Below are 22687 nucleotides of genomic sequence, written 5' to 3' on the forward strand. Positions count from 1 at the left end.
TAAGAGCATCTGCTAAGCAATAAAATGGAATACGGATGGAATGAGTGGAATAAATAGGAAGAACAATAATTTGGCTTTTCAAGCCAACCTAACTAGTTGTGATAGCTATATGTGCAGTATCTAGGCAAAGGCAAGAGGCAAACATATCTGAGGATCAAGGAGGCTGTATTACCACAGAACATCTAAACTGGCATCTGTCTTCAGCTCTGACATGCCATTGTTTCACATTTGCAGGCTGGCCCCTAGCATAAAAACTGCTCTGGTGGATCTCTGGAGCGCTTACTCAAAGCCAACCCCAGAGGCCTGCAAGGAGGTGCTAACCCTGCTGCTTCTATGTTTTGTGATCGCTGTGGTGACCGGCGGCATCCTCTTCAATTGGATGTCGCAGATGCTACGCTATGACCACCTCACCGCCACCACTGTGGCTGGCCTCAGCGCTGTCGCGGCGTTCCTGCTCCTTTCTCTTGTCCACCCCTTTCGCTGCGTGTTCACCATGATCCTGGCCACACTCGGCACCAAGCAAGGCCACAAGCTCATCCTCTCCACCTGCCTGATGCTCCTGGCTCTCAACGTCATCCCCAACATTGCCGCCAATGTGGGCGTGGTAGCGCACGTGCTAAAATGCACCGCTGGCGGCCTGGCTCAAAGTCTCATAAACTCATCAGAACTGATGAACAGAGCGAAAGGGGAGCTTGTCAAGGAGGCAAGTCAGACAAATTTGGATGTTACATCTACCTTGAGGGATTTCGATCATTATACCTACATAAATGTGTCCGGGGTCAAGCAGAGATTTGTTGTGGTGAGTCACCACATTGAAAGGGACTTTTCCCATGCCAAAAGTGTCCTGGAAGCAACCAAATTGGTGGCAAACAGGCTACTGGCTGCATTTTTTGTCGTTTACCTGTTTGTTGAGTCAGCTTGCTACTTAAAAGGATACCTAACAAATGTCAAATTTGACAACGTATACATTACTGGTCAGCTGTTGCATATGACACGTGAAAATGGTATTCAAATATTGCCTGGCAATACAAAAAACATTGTTTATTCTACAAGCTATAAGATTTCAAAACAGGAATTTTATAGATGTCTTTTGCAGATAGTGTTTATATCTCTGTACTTGGTTGCCGCTGTTTTTGTTGTTGCTTTGGATTACATTGTGTATAATGTAGTTAGAACAAGCCAAGCCTGGCTTTTGGACATACCATCAACTTCTATCAGCATCAGCATTCTGTATAAGGTAAAGTATGTTTCACTCATGTTTTCTATGTATATTTCAAGCAATTCCTTCAAACAGAAATGTGATGGTACATATTACTGTGTACTGGTGTATGCACCCTGCAATATGTGCACTTCACTTTTCATTGTTCAGTACAGAATTAATTCTATTTATTATCATTATTTATACAATACATAGATTTACCTTTAGATAATTTGATCATTATTGCAGATTATTTATTTATCAATTATTTATTTATCTGTTTATAGAATTAAGGTGTCATTTATTGTCAGGACTAACTAATACTGTGCCAGATCTGTGATGTTGTGATGTCATGTTAGTTACACTAACTAATTGTAATCATGTGTTGACTAGCTGCAATACAGATAAATGCTCTTATTTTCTACTCCCACCAATAAGATGAAATACTGATGTGAGTTATCTAAGTGGGATATTACAGTTAGTTGTGAATTGTTTCCCATTAGGTTCTAACATTTGCTCTCTGTATTCTACGGCAGGTAAAATCCTCTGTCCCAGTGTCTTGTCTTCTCTTCTCCACCTGTGAGGGTACAGCTGTCGTGGACTTCCAGCGGGTCTACCCCTGGAACTTTAGCTTCGGGTCGGGACGTTGTGCTCTGGAGCCATCTGAACCTGACAGAGGCGTGGCCGCCTTACTGGGGTTTCTCTTTGTGGTGGCTTACGTCATGGTGTTACTGGAGGTCTACGCCAGACGCATGCGCAGGAAAGTGTCTTCCTCCTTTTTCAAAAAGCAAGAAGAGAAAAGAATCAATTTCCTCTTCAAGAAAATACTGGAGAAACAGGAGAAAGAGAAGAGTGGCATTTTCTTCATAGAGACCACGTAGAGGAGGAATATCTGAAATTTTACAACTCCAAATGTAGTTTAGATGTGAAAAACTAAGGCTTGCCAGTTTGCACATTGGCATACTGCCAGACATACTGCAATTTGCTTCCTTTTCATCAAAATCATATCCCATTAACATACCATCATTCAGTCTGGACAGAGAAAATAACATTAATTACACATGTTTGTATCACCATTGAGATCTTTGAAAATCATTTGTCTTAGTTCTTTTCAGTCTAACTGCAAAGCACTAATGAATTTAGATACAGTAAGACAGAAAGACCCAACATTATGAGCTCCAGCTTGGCAAAAATGATAAAAATAGAACCCTTGCTTAGTCATCCATCACTCAGTGTTTCTGTGCAGTTATACAGAACAAACACAGCCCTTAGTATTGCCTTCTTGTGAATATTGTCACTTCTACACTTCACCAAATCTTCAAAAATCAAGTCAAATTGCTTGTTTGCCAAAACATTTGAGACTTAAATAAAGTAAATCTATATAGTTTTTTACATTCACTTGTCATCTCTATGGTCACTGCTCTTTAGAGTGACCAGGGTGGACACTGTCAAATCGCAAAGACATTTGTTCACTTAGGAGAGTAAAAGGTCACAACGTGTCCAGATCTCCTCTTTTGGAGTTTTTTTTTAATGAATATGGATCATATGCTCTGTTATTTCTTTGAAAAGATGTAAAGGCTTTTTCCCTCCAGTGTTACATTTCATATGAAGAACTTCAGAGCCATAGAAAAGCATTGAACAGTGCTTTCATTCAGTCCAATTTTAGCAAGTTAAGTTGAATGGGCTAAGCCTTACGGGTGCTGTTCCTGGTAGGTGAATAAAGCAGCATTGCAAATCACTTATGTTGTATGAGTTCCAGTGATTAACTTCATTCCAAGAACATTCATAGACCATTGTTGAAATAAGCTTATTAAACTTTGAAGGCGTTCAAATATATCTGGTAGTCTAAAACAAAGACACCATTCCAGAAAGTTCACTCAGGTCGTCTTCACATAAGAAAAGTCACAGTCGTCCTTGGATTCTTGAGTTAACGGTAAGGTGTGAATTCTCAGCTCATTCTGTTAAAGAGCGCGTTGACCGAACCGCTGCTTGATTGGAACGTGGTCGTTGTGATGGGCATGAGGGTAAACAGGAGGACCAATTTGGGGAGCACTTTATTTTTGTGACACAGTGCCTGTTTGAGAGCTCAGAATTATAGGGTTGTACCTTACATTTTTGGGTAAAAAAAAAATATTATCAGGAGTTATTGCCATGAGTGTTATTTGTAATTAAGGGGAAAAGCAACTGTGGTACATTGTGCCATTTTGTTCTCATTCATATGTATTTTTTTAAATTCATTTAGAGAGCCAAGCATTGAAAATGCTGGTGCACCGTTGTTTCTTTAATTTTACTTTTATTTGTATACTTGGCCACTAAATGGCCATCCTGTCAGGTTTGTAGGGGGTATGGGACGTATGCTCTGAACAGGTTCCGCAATCATATGTTACGGTATGGTATGGCCACCACATTGAATTCTGAATTTTTTTTTTTTATTAAAAAAAATTTCAGCATTCAAAAGTATTACTCAGTCATAAAACTTGGTGGTTTCTTATATCACAAGGAACATATTTGCAACATGATCATTGGGCCGCCATACTGGATTACCATTCGCTTTAATTCTGCTACAGATAAAGATGGCCAACATTAACACAATCAATTTTCAATCTTATGTAGAATATTCACTTAATGTCTAAAATCACAATGTCGGCTTTGAGGAAGCAATGCATATTTAAACATGAATATAAGGAAATCGTAAAACCAGAACAGGCTCACAAAGTACCAGAATTGTAAAAAAGAAAAAAATAAGACTTTTTCTAGGAAGTGGTTGCACTGTGTACAGCCACTGCTAATGTGTGTTTTCAGGCAGTTCTGTTTGCCAAAAGAAAGGTGTAGAGGCTGTCTTAAAAGCTAGCTTATCACCAAACAACAACAAGCTAACCATACACATGCCTCATACAACACTCAAAAGAAGTAAACCTGTGAAATGTATGTATATTTAAGCCATCAGAGACCTCTTTGGGAGAGAAGAACAAGTTGTTTCCCCTTTCAATCAGTAAGGTTCAGCGATTGTGCTGATTCGATGAAGATCCAACACAGCACTGGATCTTGTTATAAAATTAGTTTTTCGATTACTCAGGTATGACTTTATACATACACAGAAATACCATTTTCCTTCACATTACAATTCAAATTAGTGTTAAAACATTTGTAAAGCAAATTTACTAGACTATATGTACATTATATGGATGCATATGAGTCTTTTCAAATGTTTTTAAAATTGTTTCAACACCACATTATTCCTTGCTATGGCCTATGTTTGTCTTTTTTTTTGGTTGGGGGGTGGGGGGGGGGGTACAAAATTGCAAAAATGATATGCATAATGTAATTTTTTACATGGAAAATAAGACAAATGCATCTGAAGAGCACAGTTAGAGGGAAAAATAGCCTGTCATGTATTCAATTCAGGCCCCATTATGGAATATGCATGTTCAGATTGTGTAAAATACCAATATTTCCCTAAATTACTTACCATTATTGCAATGCAGTTATTCTGGAAATAATCATTTCAATGCATATAGTCAAAGTAACCCTTCACTTAATAAACATTTTGTCTGTGAAAACTGTATTGACTGTTTTATGCAAAACTTTGTTCTTTTCTGTTGTTACTAAAAAACAAATTTTGGGATTGTGAGTAGACATTATACACATGCTTGAAGTTCAAATGGAATGCCATTGATCTTTCAGGTACAGGTGCAGGGGGGCACTTCCTGCTTTGTTTATGGAGTCTAGTTACCAAATGCAAAAACCATCTTTTGAACTGAAGATGCTTTTCAAACTTCCAAATAGATTGAAACTTGGTTTGATGTTCACACATCTCCGGAATTTAAAGATGAGATAGTAATATCCAGTCCATTCGAGATCTAAACATGTACTGTATGAACACTCCCTGAAAGACATTTCCATGCATGCAGAGTTTGACTGTTTTTCTTGTTTTCTAGTGACCTCTGCTGTACATCCCATAATACTGCAAGTCATTAAACTGCACGGGATAACACAAAATCCAGTTCAGTTCATCACTCTTTGTCACTGCATTTCCTCTGATTTTTTTCTCATTCCAATCATATCACCATAATTTTTGACATTTCAGAAACACATTTAACTATTCTACTTCATGTACTGTATTGCTGTAGAAAAGAGATTTGAAATGTGTCATATTTCCTCAAACATGAACAATTATCAGTGCCTGTTACTTTAGCAGTGAGCAAGCATTATGCAGGCTGCCAAACACAATGATTTCATAAACCATGTAAAATTCACATTTACAGAGATCTTTACATTAAAAAAGAACAATACTTATGTTGTCAATACAATTCAAAATAGAGGGAAGTATGTCACTGGATAGAATTCAGGCAATATCCAGTCATACAGTCAAGGTCCTGGAAGAAGTCTATTCATCAGCTTCCATCAAACACAGGCCAAATGTTGGTGCCTCCCTGCTTTCTACTGCTCCAGCAGCTTGATGTGTCTCATGAACAGAAGGCAGACGGTGAAGAGAGGTACAGAGCACAGGTTTCACAATGAGCAAGAGAGTAACCTCTGAGGAGTTAAATGTAGACAAAGATTTAAATTCATCACATGCGCCTATTTAACTTATGTTAAATAAGGAAAACAAGGGTCGTACATGACATTCTAATCAAAGTTGCTGATTGTGTGGAGGATGAAATAAGTTTCACCTCATGATTTAACCCTTTTATATTCCAGGTTAAAAAAGATCAGGTTCAAACGGCACTATAGTTATTTGAGGTTATTGTGAGGCCAATACTAAAATGAAAGGTCCTCTCTAACCTAAATGAAATGTTGTGAAGTAGAACAGATTACTTCAACAAACTAGCACAACCACAGGTGAGTGAATGAGCAAGCCAAGACAGCAAAATATCCTCAGGTCTTTAAGCCCATTTATTTTCCCATTGGCAAGACAATCCAGAAAACAGTCCAGGGTCAAGAACAGATCAAGTTCCCTTACAGTTCCCTTCAGGGTTGTTTGCCAGAAGGTTCCGTACCTGTTCCAGGTCAAAAAAAAAGTTTCTTTATTTTAACTTCCCACACTGAAGGAAGCCCTGGCAGTCTCTTTAATAGGGAGAGAGTGACTGCTGCCTGGTGGCTCTCACGTTGAAGGGGCGTGGCTTTCTGGTAATCTCCCAAGCACCAATCCTTCAGAATGCCAGAATGCCAGGGGGTGGAGCCACTGTGCACTGATGGACCTCCCATCCAGCACCAGCCCTCTGGCTCCTCCCCTGGTTGTGTCACATACCTCATCCTCTTATCCAAGAAATCAAAGAGTAAGAAACCAGCATATGACCCTGGAGTTTGTTTCTTTATTTTTCACCATCCAAACAAGGGGAGAACGATCTATGACTGAAGTAAAGCGGCATCCTGCCAGATAAAACTTCAGAGTGTCCAAAGCCCACTTGATAGGAAGACATTACTCTGTTGAGCATTTCTGTTCCCAGGGCAGCAGCCTTTTACTGGTACAAAGGACAGACTGTTCTTCACCTGATGGAGGATGGCCCACACCCCAGTTTCTGGCATGTCTGTCATCTCCTTACATTTACATTTACATTTATTTATTTAGCAGACGCTTTTATCCAAAGCGACTTACAAAAGTGCATACAGTAGGTACAGCGACAGTACGGGGACAGGATGTGTACAGTTCCACAATGAGGCAGTTCTCAGCTGAGAGCAAGGTCTGTTTGAGGACGCAGTACTATCAGATTTTTACAATTACAGCCTAAAGGGCAACTAGTACGATATACTTTCGAACGGCAAACTTCAACAACTTCAAAACGGCACAATGAGCGTCAGGGTTAAGGCGGTAACAAGAGACAAAATTTAAAAGCACAATTCTTTCCTTCTTGAAGTCTGGTATAATAAACACTGGTGGGAACACCACTGATGTTTTAACTGCCGGAAAGTAACTTCCGCTTTCTTGGCCCACTAAACCATGTTGGGTAACTTTGCTTTGGTCAGGTCTGTCAAGTGGGTGACTATGGATGCAAAGTGATGTATAGATCTTCAATAATAACTTGTAAGCCCAATGAACACTCGCACTTGTTTCTTTGTGTCTGGCCTTTCTTGTGGCTAAACACTGCCTCATCCTATGGTGAATCCCAGACATTCTGCTTCCTTCCACAAGCTTACATTTCTTTGGGGTTGCATATTCAGGGCAGTCTGTAGATGTGGAGGGTGAGTTTCCAAATCTTCGGTGTACACCAAGATATCTCTAAGGTATGCAGCATATTTCCTGTGAGGCCATAGGATTTTATCCATCAGCCGCCTGGAAGATGGGCGGAGCTTTCTTTCCCGGTTCTCTTTCAATGTGGTGTTGTATCAGTTCAGTGTTCCCTGGCATCGTAGAGAAGACCCCCCAATTCATAAGGACCACTTCATGCACGTCTTGCTTCTGTGTTAGAGTAAGGTCTTCACCAGAGATGACTTCAGTACTGGTGGCTTGGAAACAAGAAGGTGGCACAGACAACAATTCCTCCTGAGCATGCCATGTGCCATATTGTTTTCTATGATAGATCTGTGTGGGCTTTTGGCATCTCAGTTGTCAAATTCTGCAGTTAACTTCACTGACCGCTTCCAACACCTTGTAAGGCCCCTGCCATATTTCTTGTTGGGACCAGTAGTGGGACTCTGTCTCCTGGTAGGAACTCACAAGGCTGTTCTCCGTTGTTGTACACCCACTGTTACACTGCTTGTTGGTCATCTGCCATGTGGTGTCTTACCATCGGCTATAGCGCACTCATCTGGCTCCTCATGTCTTGCATGTGCTCCAGTGAGGAGAGGGCTGCTCTTCCCATGCCTCTTTAGCCAGTAGCCCACGTGGCTGGTGGCCATACCACACTTCAAATGGGGAAAAACCAGTGGATGCATGCGGAATCTCACAAATAGCAAACATCCCATAGTGCAACAGCTGATCCTAGTTTTCTCAGTTATGTTTGTCAGCATGCGCTTTTCATTTTTATGGAATCTCTCCTTAGGACCATCAGTTTTGGGGTGGTAAATGTAAGTTGTGATTTGTTGTAGGGGAGTCTTGGTCAGTTGGGATTTCCTTTGGGTTATATATGACACAACTCCCATGCCATGGTCTGCAGAGGCGTGACCTCTGGGTAGAAGGTTGCATAGTTCACAATGAATAGGATACACTGATGCTCCTTAGTCGATTTTACTAGTAGTCCCACCAGATCCGTGCTTATGTGCTCAAAAGGAACCTTAGTGATAGGGAGAGGAATGAGTGGGTTGCAATACTGCACTTTCGGAGCAATAAACAGTAGTCCTCCACAGTGGTCCTGGTCCTAGTTACAAAACCTTAACCTTAATCATTTTCCAGAGGGCTGTAAACAGCAAAACTGAAAGGCAGTAAGAGGAAACAAGAGAAAAATGGAAGAAAGAAAATAACTTACATGCTGAGATGGTATTAGTGTCACCACAAATTCAAATTTAAAAAAAAAGTGTGTTGTTGGGTTAGATTAGTTTGGTTACAAAAAATTTAAAAAAAAACTTACGCACCAAAGAGCCCCTTCCCACAAGCTTTTTGAGTTATTCAGCTAAAATGGAAATGGTTTTCTCTGAAAGTAGGGCGTGCACTTATTATAAAGGGTGCTTTCAAAAAGGGAGGATACAGTGCATTTCTCAAAAGGGCTAACAAAATGATAGCAGGAGAAATAGCATGTCTGGTTTGTTTGGTCTGTTTCTTATGAGAATTTTAAAGCTAGATTGACTCAGGACAAAGTGGAATGACTCACAAAACATCTCATGAGACATTAACAGCAGAAGTTCTGCGTAAATCACTTAGTATCAAAACTATTCTAGCATGTGTGGGGTCATGTCAGTTTTACTGGAAATAGATATGTACAAATGTATACACCAAAAGAAATGTTTCATATGTTCAGACTGTCCAGAGAAATAGAGGGATTGGTTACATTCATCCACCCATCACCATTAGACCCAATGAATTTAAGTATCAGGACATTTCTCAAGGCCATTCAGAGATAGTACTGCAGAACTTCTAGTAACCTGCTATAATATGCTATAATATAGTCTGGTTATAATATTATTTGCTGTGCTGTTTAGTGTGAAAATCCCATTTATGATGATCTGAATTTATAACCATAAAAATTATTCCATTACTTATTTTAGCACATTAAATCCTGACTGATGAAGAGAAAGGGGCTTGGGAATAAAAGTAAAGTAAAAACAAAAAAAGTCTAGATCAATATCTGAGATGTTTTTCTCTATTGGGAGTCTCATTTTAGATTGTGTTTTCCATTCGGTGAACCAGTGAGGAGGGGTCTAAAAATATGTATTGTCTGACAAAGATATTGTCCTTATTGTGTGTGTATGCTGTCTCACTAACCCTGTCAATAGACACCTGGAGGAAGTCCTTATGTGTAGTTTTATTTAGTTTACCTTATATGGAAATGAGAAGATCCAGGCTCTATGCAAGAGGGAAAAGAGACAGACAGATATTTCCTAATATTTTTGAACTCAAAACAAATCAAACACACATGAATTAGACGTCAAGAGAACTCCTGTTGAAAAGTGCTTAGGCCAGTTTGTCAAAATCACCGGACTCCCACTGGGGGGCCTCCAAATACCTCGAGATGTTCCTCAGAGCAAAATTACGCTTCTCATTCACAGAGGGATAAGTGGCAGCAATGGAAATCAAATTAGGAATATTCTCATAGTAATACCATCTGGACTGAAGGGTCTCGTTGTAAGGATGACACAGAGCTCATTTACATCATTGTCTGTATGCTATATGAAGGGGTGTCTGAATTTATGTGGACAGAATACTCCAGTGTACAAATGCCTGGTTCAGAATTGAGCATAAGAGAATAGGAGACGAGTAAATCTAACTCAGTAACCTAATTTGGTTTGTGTGATACATGTTCCCCTCAGTGACTACAGCTGCATGCACAGATCCACATTGTACTGTGCTGGCTGTAATTTTACAAACCATCAGTTTTTTTAAATCCTAAATATGACGCTTCCCTGTCTGTGACCTTTCTTTTTACACATAGTGCTGGAATTGTGTATACAGAAGAGGAGCCACGAGAACACAAACCTTCTTATTTCAGTATTCGTTTTACAGTTTTACTACATTATAACAAATTACATCAACATTTAAAACAGGCACTACTGAAAGCTCCACCTAAGCATTTATAATATATCCATTATTTAATATGAGTAATTAAAACGCCATTAACATCTAATAGACTACTAATTACCCGTTTATATCTGCAGCAGAATTTTATTTTAGTCTTACAAAAGTCTGCAGCACACACATAAATGGATAATTTGTTATTGAGGGACCTTTTCAATAGCTGTCTAGCTTAACATCCAAGATTGATCCTTTGATGCTCCTGGGTTGTGTTTACCCAGCTCCCTTGTGTAAAAGCATTCTCATCTCCAGTATAATTAATAGATGACTCATTCACTAGTGGACATGTAAGATCTATTTTTATGTAGCATGAAAATATATAACGTGTAGCACGCAGTTCTTGTTTTCTTTTCAAATGCACGTTTTCTCTTTATTTATTGGTTGTCCTTTACGGTTTTTAGTGCTATGTGCTCTGGTCTCAAATGACTCTCATTATATACACATTTATTCAGCATTGTTCTGCTACAATCAGAATAAGACACTTGAATTTTACAATGCAGCACTGATCTGCTTGCACGTTGCATGTGTTGGGCAGCTAGTACACACTGGATATGTGTGTGCACAATTTAAACCAAAAATAAGTATGGGCCTTTAGAATCTGTGTGCTGTCTTTATGCACACAATGACAAAATAGGCATGTGTGCACATGTGTTAAATGCAGACAAAATCTTATACTGTATCTTGCAGAAAATCTTTGCCTCTCCACAGAGGCAAAGCAGTGCAGTACACTTGCAATTCAGATTAGCGTCTTAAAATAAACTTTGAACAGGTTTTTGAGTGCCGCGTTACTGTTTACAATTTAATGTTCTCACTGTTTTCAGTGTCACATGGGAACTTCAAGACTCTGGAGTCTACAAAAAGTGCTTGTCTCTTCAGTTGCGACTGGAGAGTGAAGCTTCTGGAATCCCATGATGGGTATAGCTGACTTAATTGTTCCATCAAGCACTGGATGATTCAAATCACTCAGCCCTCCACAGCAAAACTCTTTTGCTCAGGGAGTCAGTGAAGTATTGCTAACATGACACAGAAGTCACATCCATTTACAAGTTAATTAAGCCTCACCCTGCCATGAGTGCCCTCAGCATCCAAACAGGAGGGAAAAGCAATCCTGGTCTTCTAGTGACCCCAAAGCCACACCCCTTTTTCAGATTAGCCAATCACTGCGATGGAGTAGTGTCTGTTAAAATGCAGCAGTCAGTTGGGTTCCGTGAGTGTGAAGCTTGGTATTTATTCTACTGGCCTCGAATTGTGCTTCCTGAAGGATGTCAGTAAATTTAATTAGAGTAATGCAATTGTGGTGACTTAGTCTGCACATTGCTAAACCTAATCATTCTTTTATTCACCTATTCTTGCAGTGCAAATATCCACAGGACATTTTGACTTAGTAGGGTCAACCCTGCAATTCTTTACAGAATTAGTCTTGTCTCATGTTGTTTCAAAACCAACCTGACAGAGCAGGAAGACACAATTACAAGGCTTACTGCAAGGTCTAACCATCATTCCCGTGCCTTGGCGTGCTCTGATTAATTTAAACTAACAACCAGTCATCTATTCTTTTACATTAATCATTTAAATCAACTGGTTCCTTTAATTCTCTGGACATAGTTAAGGTAAAATCATAATCAATGTAATGCACATATTTTGGAATCCCATTTTAAGTAGGTGTAAAATTCCTCAATGGACAGCTAATGAGCCCATGTTTTCCATGTACAGCACCACATCCTCTGAACAAAGAGAAATACCCTGATCTCACTGCAACCTCTTCACGCTTCAGCAGTCTACCTCCAGTTACATCCAATAATAAGCACGGGTCACATTGACCACTGTCTGCATAAACTACAATGTATCTGAGTAGCTTTATACAGCGGGTGTTTGTCAGATGCATAAAAGAAGTCTCCAATGCCTGCATCTGCAGAGCCTAGACTTCTGTGATGGTGCATTCGTGCGTCCTATATTCACTCCACTTCCCAGAATAGAATCTGTGATTTATTTTTAGCACCGTAAAATAAAACAGAAACAGATGTCTTCAGCTTTTTTATTGTTGCTGCTTTTTTTTAAAACTCTTTTTAAACATGAGTTTAAGTCCTTCCGTCAGGAAGTGTAACTGATGAATTATTCACCGGCAATAAGACAGCTTTCTTAAATGTGGCTTTGCATCTTCCGTACACGAGTGTCAATATTTCCACAACACACCTTGTTGATTGCTTCGCCTTTGACTCCATGACTCTGTTTGAGGCCAGTACGTTTCTGAGGATGTTTTGTTCCCGGCGAGCCGCTGCGACTCTCCTTGTTTAATCCGCTCCCAGACAGCGGGTCCCATGAGACGATGAGTGGCAGCCAGACAAGTGGTAGTCAGGTCAACCAGTCTACCCGTCTGATTTGGAATGCAAACAAATGTCTTATTTGCTGCTTTCTATATCCGTAAAGGTTATGATTTAAGCACGTGTCAGAAAAATCGCAACATTTACACTCAAAATGTTCTGTTGGTTTCACGTTAGGGAATGCTTTCCTGAATAATGGTGTCAGACCACTGCTATGATGTCACACTTGTTATTACATTACATTTGTACAGTACACAATATGTGCCAACATGTAGAGTAGTGATTTTAAAAAGGCTCCACGGGTGGCTCTAAAGTATGTTACACTAAACCAAGGGATAGTGTTTGGTTGAGTGTTGAAAGAACACTCATCATACCACACACTGTCGGTATGGCATGTCCTTAGCTATGCTTCTACTGAATTTAAAACTGCAATTTAAACTTCTGATATTTCAGAGAACATTCCAAAATTTGTTAATATACCGTATCTCAGGGAAATACGAGGGCAATCCTTAATTTCATGACTTTTTAACATGGGTTGCTTTTTTTCCTTGTCATATAAGATAGCTGTTGCTTGTTTTTACTGATTTCTACACCTGCTGTATAGTACCATGGATATGAGAAAGGTACTTCATGAATGAAAAAGGATTATTTTTGTTATTATTACTCATAGTAATAGTGGTAGTAAAAGTAATAGTACAATATACAGATCAATAGGCAACTATATGGAAAACGAAAGGTTGCTTCTCTGTGTAACATTATCAAAGAGTAGGCAGACTGACGCACAATAGGATGCACTGGTGAACTACTCACCTCTTGTTCCCATTATTTCAAAATGCCAAAATTCACCTATCATTTTCAAACATAAAGAGAACAAAGGATTAGAGGGACCCATATTTAACAACATAAAGTCAGCATGAAAAATAGGGTTTTTTGTTCAGCTGAAGCAATCTCTCAGAACGCTTGCAGACAAGCAAGACAATGACAAGACAATGAAAGTGGCGGAACTGGTGGATTTAAAATTGGATTCAAAGTGAAATTGTGACAATGAAGTCTTTGCATACAAACATTGTTGCGCAATATGTTATCTGAGCCAAACAAATCTAGCACTCTGAAATGCTACTGTGCTGTCAGAATAAAGAACCCCACAAACTATACAGTTATGCTTCACCACCACATTTGCACTACTAGCCACCAGTCTAATATACAATATAATTAAATGTATGAAATGTTACTGGCCAAGAGTATTCACAATTTATTTTGTTTTGTTGAAATGGCACAGCAGTATTTTTTTCTGATGTTACAGCAGCTGCTCCATGACATCATATTCAGCAGTAAGCCTGTAGGCAGTGGAAGGAGGGCTGCTCTCTTCACAGTGACACGGTCACATTTGCCAGAAGAGTAAGTACTGTCTTTCTCTCAACCTGCATAACAAAGAGGGTTCATTGCCTCTTGTTATTAAGTCGTTCAGTCATGTGAAATTTATCATTCACTGCATGCCTCTGGTTTTAAAGAAAGAATTCTGGACCCAAATCTGAATCCAGTCGGAATTATTATTAAATGAGCAATGAGGAAAACTGAACTATTGATCTCTGCAATTTCATCAACTGAGACGTGATGACTAGGAGCATATTACTTTCGTTCTGACTGGCACACAGCCTGCACTCGTGTACGATTAGGCCAGAGGTGTCAGATGGGCCATCTACACCTGTCAGATGGAAAGTGTACTTTCAGGGCAATAAAACAAAACAAAAAAAAATGAAAACCTGCCTTCAATGGAGCAAAGACTCTATAGCAGCAAGATCTCTAGTAACCAACATTAGTAACAGACAAAGCTATCCATTCCAGTAAGAGTCCCACAGGATACACACAGAGATAGCTGTCATGAGAGCAGAGAGTCATTGAACTGTACATGTTCAGAGAGGTGCTTCTCCAACATGAAATTTTATTTTTTTATGGAATTGACAAACTGTCAAGTATTTTTGGTTCAATATGTGCAGGACAAATTCCACCTTTTGATTGAAACAATGTCCATGCATTAAACCATTAGAAAATAGCAGTGCACTGGTCTGATCTGCTATTCACTGCAATGCTGCAGAGATGTGATCTCCTCTAAATGGGCTTGTTCCGAAACACTCTGCACAAAGCTTAAAAGTAGGCGCGAGTCAGCGTTCTCACCCACTACTTCCTCTGATGGGATTTCTTAAATTTCTCATCATGTCTTGTAAACTTTTCAACTCAGAGTATTTCTTAAGGGTGATGTGGTGGTACATCCTGATTAGCCAGTGCATGGTCACACCTCCTTCTTGATTTTAACCAATGGTCTGCTCTGCTTCATCTCTGTCACTTGCATTTCATTGGATGCATTGCATCTTTACTCTTTTTCCACCAATACACATTAGCCTTACATGACAGAGCATTGTGTTTTCCATTTGCCTGAAGACTGTGACAATAAGGCCGTAATAGAGACAGCTAAAAAGATCGGCAGGCAGTTGTGGTGTAGTCCAACAGACCGACAGGCTGAGCCAAGGTGATGATGTCATACCACAGAACCCTGCACAACTGCCTCTGCTGACCACTGATTGGTGCTGCTGTTTACAGTTACCAATTGAAAGAGACGTGGAGTTACAGAAAAGGCTGCATAAAAAGGTCATTCAGGGAATAAACTACAAAGTTTCTTTCCAGGGTAATTCTAGCCATAAGTGAAAGTGCAACTGAAAGTGCACTGAAAGTAAGCTAACGTGTTTGGCAGTCATAAAGTACATTCATACCATATTGTTTGCAGAAATATTTCTTCCCACCTTAAGTCAGCCATTCAGTTGGTGACAGACAGCACTGAGCATTTTGTATCATTAGGAGACTAACACTAGGACATCCCCATCCCCCACAACAGAACAGGAAGCCAGCAGTGGAAGAGGGTCACTGGCCAGATTCTTGACAAAACTTCAGATCAGGGCACACTCTGGAACATTCCAAGCAATTGGTGAGGTGCAGACTGAGACGTGAGGGCACAGTAGGAGAAAGGGATTGCCAAACAGGAGACAGGCAGAACTCCAGCTCCTAATCTCAGCCTACTGTCAGCTAATCAAAAGGCCTGAGGAAACTGGCCCTTCAGAATCAGTGCCTCCTGCAGGTCTTCCGATTCCACGTTGCTGGCAAGAGGTCAAAGGCCCCTGTCACTGCTGCGCATTCGTGTTTGACAGCATAGGGAGCACAGCACGTAAACACTGTAAGTCGACAGCAGTTAATGGTAGTGATTGCTGCAGGTGTTGGCCCTTCTGGCGGAACAATCTTTGAAAGCCTCAGCAGGTCTGTTGCAGGCAATCATTCCCCAGTGCCTCGTTCTCCTCATCTCCCCTGTTCATACACCTCTCTCCACAGTCAACACAGAAGAGCTTGGTTATTGACAGCAAAGTGAGCAGGGTGCATAGAAACTGTAATTCAAGGGGGTTAACGGCTGTGAATTGAACTGAATGCATAAGCAATACATAAGGGACAGAGCCTGAGGGTGAGATTTACTGAGGTGACAGGCGCAGCATGAAAAATGTGGGTTTAGTGCGGTTGCTGTCAGTGATGTTTACAACCAATTTGCTTACACTGGTAATATGAAATTACTGATTTATCTGAAATGATTTCAAGTGTATGGATGAGGCGGATGAAAATAGCGCAACTCAAACATTCGACTTCTGCATTCATGATTTCCACCTTCCTCCTGGCACTCAGTGTATAAGAAAGGGTTAACACCTGCTTTTCAAAGGCCTAAAATTCCTATGTGAATATGACGGTTGCACTAAACTTCAGTATTTCAGTATTTGAATTAGTAAATTCAACAGAACACTGAACAGATCCCATTTGTCAAATCCCTTTCTGGTATAGCCTTCCGAATTAAAGATTTATCCAGTCGCTTCCTGCTGCTCAGTTTGTACAATACAAGGGTTAACAAGTTTCAGAGACCAAAAAATTCCTATGAATATGAATATGATGCGTTCAATAAAATTTTAGCATTAGTAATTTTAAAAGAATACTGAATAGATCACATTTGCAAAATATTCTCCCAGCAAATTCATCCCTTTTACACATATGCCTCTGAAGAACTGTGTATATATGCAGGATCAAGTCACATGGCAACACTGTCCATCAGACATAGTTCTTAATTGTGAATTTCATTCATTACAGGTAGTTAGTATATTGCATTACATGACATTATCATCATTTAGTAGATGCTCTTATCCAGAGCAACTTACAGACATGTAAGTTACGATTTTTATCAATTTTTGCAGCTGGATATTTACCAAGGCAATTTTGCACTACGTACCTTGCTCAAGGGTACGATAGTAGTACTCCAGTGGGGAATCAAACCAGTAACCTTTTGGTTACGAGCCCTGCTCCTTACCACTACACCACACTACTGCCCATGCACAGTTCACGCATTCATTTGATATTCCATGCACATTTTAGTTAAGCTGTAATACATGCAGTGCACACACAGGCTTTTGGTAAGAGTGGATTTGCTATAATGTGGGGGATACAAACCAGCCAACCAAGACCTTTGATTACTGGACTGAAGCCAGTCAACATGTCTGGACTGTGCTTGGTAAGATATCAGTCCACCTGTTCACTAACAAAAAAAAAATAGCACTGGGAGGAAAGAGAGTGTGAGGGAGAGGGAGGGAGGAGGGGTGAGAGAGAAGGGGAGAGAGAGGGGGAGAGAGAGAGTGTGTGTGTGTGCACGCATCACACAGTTCATCATTTTGAAGCTGAGAAGCAAGGGGAGGGCTTGGAGTACTTTCCCATATGCTTCTCTCACTGTAGGACCTGAACAGGAGCTGTGTACCGCAGCACTTCTCTGCTTTGGAGCACAGCCCACACTGGTGCAATCAGCATCCCACAAACACAAGCCATCTGCATGCACAGCAGTGACCACTGAAACCTTGGGGGACTTTTATGTAAAAAAGCTCACACCAGCTTGAACCATGGTGAGTTGACAACCTCATTCTTAATGTACTTCTCTTCTTTTTGTTTATTTCTGTGGAAAAAAAAAAGCTGATACAATCGTCATCAACACCAACTGCCAAATGACTCTGTTGCTGGATACTGTAAAGTACTAACAGCTTATATTTCTGTTGATTTTGTGAAAGGTGATTCAATTAATTTTCATGTTTTCACGAAAATTTATAATTTGTTTAATCCTCTCAGACAGATGTGTTTTGTGACTTATGAAATCATGTAGTCTACTTAAGTTTTATTAAATATACCCAATCCCCTTTTTTCTCACTTTGTAGGATTTTTTTCCACTCGACGGAGAGTGACACCCCACGCGACCGAGCCCACTGCTGCAGCACTGAGCAGAATATTTTACTGCAGGATGGAGAACGCTACCCTCACCATCCAACTAGAATTCAATGGCTCCAAGGGAGAAGAACTGGCTAAGATGCCTCAGAACTCCCTTGAAGTGCAGGTTATAACAATCCTCCTGGCACTAGTCATATGCGGGGTCGGCATTGCAGGAAACATCATGGTGGTGTTGGTCGTGCTTCGAACCAAGCACATGATGACCCCAACAAATTGTTACCTTGTGAGTCTTGCCTTTGCAGACTTAATAGTCCTTCTCGCTGCCGGTCTGCCCAATATTTCTGAGGTGGTTGCCTCCTGGGTCTATGGCTATGCTGGCTGCCTCTGCATCACATACCTGCAATACCTGGGCATCAATGTGTCGTCCTGCTCGATCACAGCCTTCACCATCGAAAGGTACATCGCCATTTGCCACTCAATCAAAGCACAGTTCATTTGCACCGTGTCCCGGGCAAAGAAGATCATCGCCTGCGTCTGGATTTTCACCTCGCTCTACTGCATCATGTGGTTCTTTCTGGTCGACACAAACGAGACGGTCTACGCCGACGGCGTGGTGGTCAGGTGTGGCTACCGGGTCTCCCGAAACCTCTACATGCCCATATACTTCTTGGACTTTACCTTGTTTTACGTGATACCCCTCGTTGTGGCCACCGTGCTGTACGGTCTGATTGCCCGGATCTTGTTCATGAGCCCCCTGCCGACCAACCCCAACGACAGAGTTGGGACTGACTCTATCCACCAAGGGCGGTCCAACAGCACAGTCAAAGTGTCCTGTAAATCAAACAAGGGAGCGATGACGTCGAGGAAACAGGTATCCCTTAAGTTTTCTACCTTATTTGAAAGAAACATGATGATATTATGTTCAGGACATAAACTTGTTCAGAACTCTCCTGTGGGAGATATACAGTGTTTCTTTTGTTTGTAAGTCATTCATTCTGTGAATATGTTACATATATTCATAATTCAATGAAAGTAGTATCATTTTATTTATATTAGGGATATGTAAAGGGTATATGAGGGAAAGGGGATTTCTAGTCTCCTGTAAACTGAGAAAAATGCTCAGATTAGGTTTTGTTAAACGCCTAGAACCCAATAAAACAAAATGTACCAATTTGTCTACCAAAGAGAGTATTTTCAAAAGAGATCATCCATCACCAAAGACATGAAGTCATATACTGCCATGTATATTTATGGTTTGAGAAAAAACAATTGAGGGCTATAAGTCAAACACTGAGTAGTTTGTTGCTATAGACCTTGTGGTCCTACACCGCTCTTTGATAATCCAGCTATCTAAGCATCACCGTCTTCTGTAGAGGTGGTCGTAGAGATACTGCTACCCATTGGCACAAAGGGAGGTTATTGAAGACAAAATTTAATACCTTTAGTATGTAGCAGCCGTTGCAAATGGACACATCTTTTGTATATGAGCTAACCATTACAAATTAGAGAGACCAGTTTAACGGCTATGCCTGGTGGTATCAGTCAAACGTATCACTATGAAAGTGAGGATAACCTATAGGTAGTTGATAGTAGACTAAGTGATGTATAATATACCCATAACCCCAACAGATTAGCTCTAACCTGCCCTGTTGACTTAAACCAACACATGTCAAATTTGCTGGACAATTTTGGAGCAGTCTCCTCAAACAGAAACAGTGTCAAAAAGAAAAACAACCAATCACATATTTCATGTTTCATGAGCATGTTTCTAAAACATTTCAGAGCCCCTTAATGTAATGAGGTTTTATATGTCAAGGGTAAGTAAGTCCTGGGTGAAACGCATCTAAATGATATCAGCTAGCAGAATCTTGGTGCTGTTCTTCCAGCAATCATTTCCATCAAAACAAGACTAAGTAGATGGGAAAGGGTGTTTTGAGCATTAACAAAGATTGATGGACATGGCATTGGGATCTCAGTAAGTGTAATACACCACTCATTCAGAACTGGCAGCTACATAAATTCACCTGTTTTTTAGTATACCAATGTTCTCAACAGGGTCAAAGATTATACTCAGTGACAGAATCCAGTTTCTGCCATTTTCATAGCAGTGGATGGGCACTGCCTATGAAACTCTATTGTTCAATTTGACGAAGAATTCTACTGTTCATGTCAGCACTGTAGCTAATATATAAAGTTGTAATTGTTCACTCATGTAGTTCAATGGTGTTCACAGAGGAAGATTCTTACTGAGCAGTTTGATTGAGCAGATTGAGCAGATTTCCAACAGGACAATAAATATGTTTCTGCCCTGCCACCTACTTTAAATGTCATCCACCAGTGAGGTCAAGACAGACATCCAGATGTACGCATTGTTAAGTTGACCATCTCAGTACTATGGATTCTTTTACCAAGCTGAAACTGTTGCCTATACCACAGGTTACAAAGATGTTAGCGGTTGTAGTGGTCCTGTTCGCCCTTCTCTGGATGCCTTACCGGACCCTCGTGGTGGTCAACTCCCTCATGGACCCCCCTTACCTCAACACCTGGTTCCTACTCTTCTGCCGCATGTGCATCTATATGAACAGCGCCATCAACCCCATCATCTACAACCTGATGTCCCAGAAGTTCCGGGCCGCCTTCAAGAAACTGTGCAAGTGCAAGCAGCAGCACACCGAGAAGGTGACCAAGTACAACGTGCCAGTCTACTACAGCGTCATGAAGGACTCGTCCCACGAGAGCCCTGAACATGACGACACGGAGCAGGAGGACATGAACAGCTACCCCGTCACCGGCAAGAAGGTCAACTTCACAGAAAAGTGCGGCGAAACAGGCACCATGTTCAGCATCGCCTGACGGCCCTCATCCTGACGGGCCTTGTGGGGGAGATGGGTCTCCATGAGAGGAGGCGGGCGCCAAGAGTGTGGCATTTCCAGGGAAGCACGCAAATAAATATGATGTATTTGGGATGAGTGTGTGCAGATCAGATTCTTTCTTATGCGCCATCGTGAAAATTGTGGTTCACGATAGATCATGCCATGAATGAATTCCATGGGAGACCTTCTTAACAGCAAGACGAGCCTCAAGGTTTCTGATTTTTCAGTATTGTGAATCTTATCACCTGCTTAAGCCTTTTGAACATCTGACTGACATTATCATGTCATATCGTCTTGTTTCATGGACCACATAGTAATCTCAATATATTCCCTGCTGGTACAGTTATAAATACATTCTGGCTGTCTGGCTCATTTGGAAGACAATTCCCACAAAATCACTTCACATACTTTTGAAACCTGTTTAAATTACAAATGTGCAAAAACTCCTTTCATTGCATGACAGGAATAGATTCCAAACCTAGCTGCTGTAACACTCTGGAACGCCATGAGATATTTTGTGTTTTCAGTACTACTAAGACATGTGTGGACTGTATAAGGGGACTTGAATGCACAAGCACCACTTGGTTTGAGTCTAACATTTTACCTGCTATTAGTTTTGAGCAAAATTAATGTTTACTGTGTAAGTCATGTAGGTAAGGTAGTTGCTTCTTCATAAGGGTTGCTGTTCAGTGCAGATGAACATGAGTTTTTTATGTATCTGAATCAGGAACAGGGCTTCCCTCTCACATGTATGGAAGAGACACTGAGTTGTTTGAGTTCATGCCTAAAAATATAATTATGCAGTGATTTTTTTAATCTACCATAGAGGGGGAGATTAGATGTCTCTTAAGTACCTCAGGCGCATGGGATTGCAAGAAACATTACAAGAGGATTTGTTTTGTCAGCTCTGACAAATTGATTGGCAACTAAATTGCTGTTGAAAGGGTTTAGATATGAGGTTTCCTCTTTAGCTCCCCAAAAGACCTTCTGACTAATGATTGACATTACACAATTATGAAGTATTTACAGTGATTTCAGTATGAGGACTTACTCCATTTGATCAGCACCTTTAGACTCTGAAGGTCTGTGCATGGACGTTCAAACAATACCAGCCTAAATAGTGATGATCAGTTAATCTAAAGCCTTTAACAAGTGTCTGAAGAGGAATGAAAACCATGAAATTACAATATGATTACAGTTCAGTCAAATAGCACATGATGCATTCAAAATCGGCATATCGGGCAGTGAAGAAAAGAAAACAGGTACTTGTAAAACAAAGATCAGAGTCAGCTCGAACTCCGTGGTGAGTCATTCACAGGGCAGAGCAGTCAGGTGCAATCAAGGGCGGGGGGTGTGGGGAGGGGGTTAAGTTTGGCTCAGAACATGCGTCGGAAGTCTCACTTCCAAGTGTAAAAATAACCCCCCAGCCTCCAGTTGTCACACCCCTGAATTGCAGGCAGTCATGGCAGACGGGGCTGAGCACCTCACGGGGCGGAAAAAAAAACTGTGTCACCAAAAAGAACCTCCACTGCTGGAGAGGGCACTGCTGCTGTTACTTTGAGAAGCTGAATGCTTGAGGATTAAACAGACTTTGCCAGAGACCAACAATACTTACCCTTAAAAAACAATGGCAAAAGTGACTGGAAACCCTTGCTACTGTACATATTCACCAATAACCTTTCCTCAGCAGTCAGTATGCCCATTTACAAGGACTAACTCTGCCATGTTTGGCTGAGGCAGTATGCAAGCTGCGGCAAAGCAGGTGGACTCTCTGAAGTGCACATCACATTGGCTCGGAGTGTGAAAACATCTAAGCCTTTTGCATTTATTGTCCCTGGGG

The 22687-nt window shown here is 40.7% G+C and overlaps 2 protein-coding genes across 2 annotated transcripts; both read left to right on the forward strand.

Moving 5' to 3' along the window:
• The first annotated feature begins 211 nt into the window (after positions 1-211).
• Positions 212-2079, forward strand: LOC118780430 (osteoclast stimulatory transmembrane protein). Its single transcript, XM_036532895.1, has 2 exons — positions 212-1237; positions 1735-2079. Exons 1-2 carry the CDS (start codon positions 212-214, stop codon positions 2077-2079), a joined length of 1371 nt encoding a protein of 456 aa, XP_036388788.1.
• A 15409-nt stretch (positions 2080-17488) lies between these two features.
• LOC118781119 (thyrotropin-releasing hormone receptor-like) lies at positions 17489-20827 on the forward strand. Its single transcript, XM_036534009.1, has 3 exons — positions 17489-17658; positions 17965-18845; positions 20411-20827. The coding sequence occupies exons 2-3, from the start codon at positions 18048-18050 to the stop codon at positions 20825-20827; spliced, it is 1215 nt and encodes a 404-aa protein (XP_036389902.1). The 5' UTR covers positions 17489-17658; positions 17965-18047.
• Positions 20828-22687: the final 1860 nt, after the last annotated feature.

This window comes from Megalops cyprinoides, chromosome 7, assembly GCF_013368585.1.
Source record: "Megalops cyprinoides isolate fMegCyp1 chromosome 7, fMegCyp1.pri, whole genome shotgun sequence".
Taxonomy (NCBI): Eukaryota; Metazoa; Chordata; class Actinopteri; order Elopiformes; family Megalopidae; genus Megalops; species Megalops cyprinoides.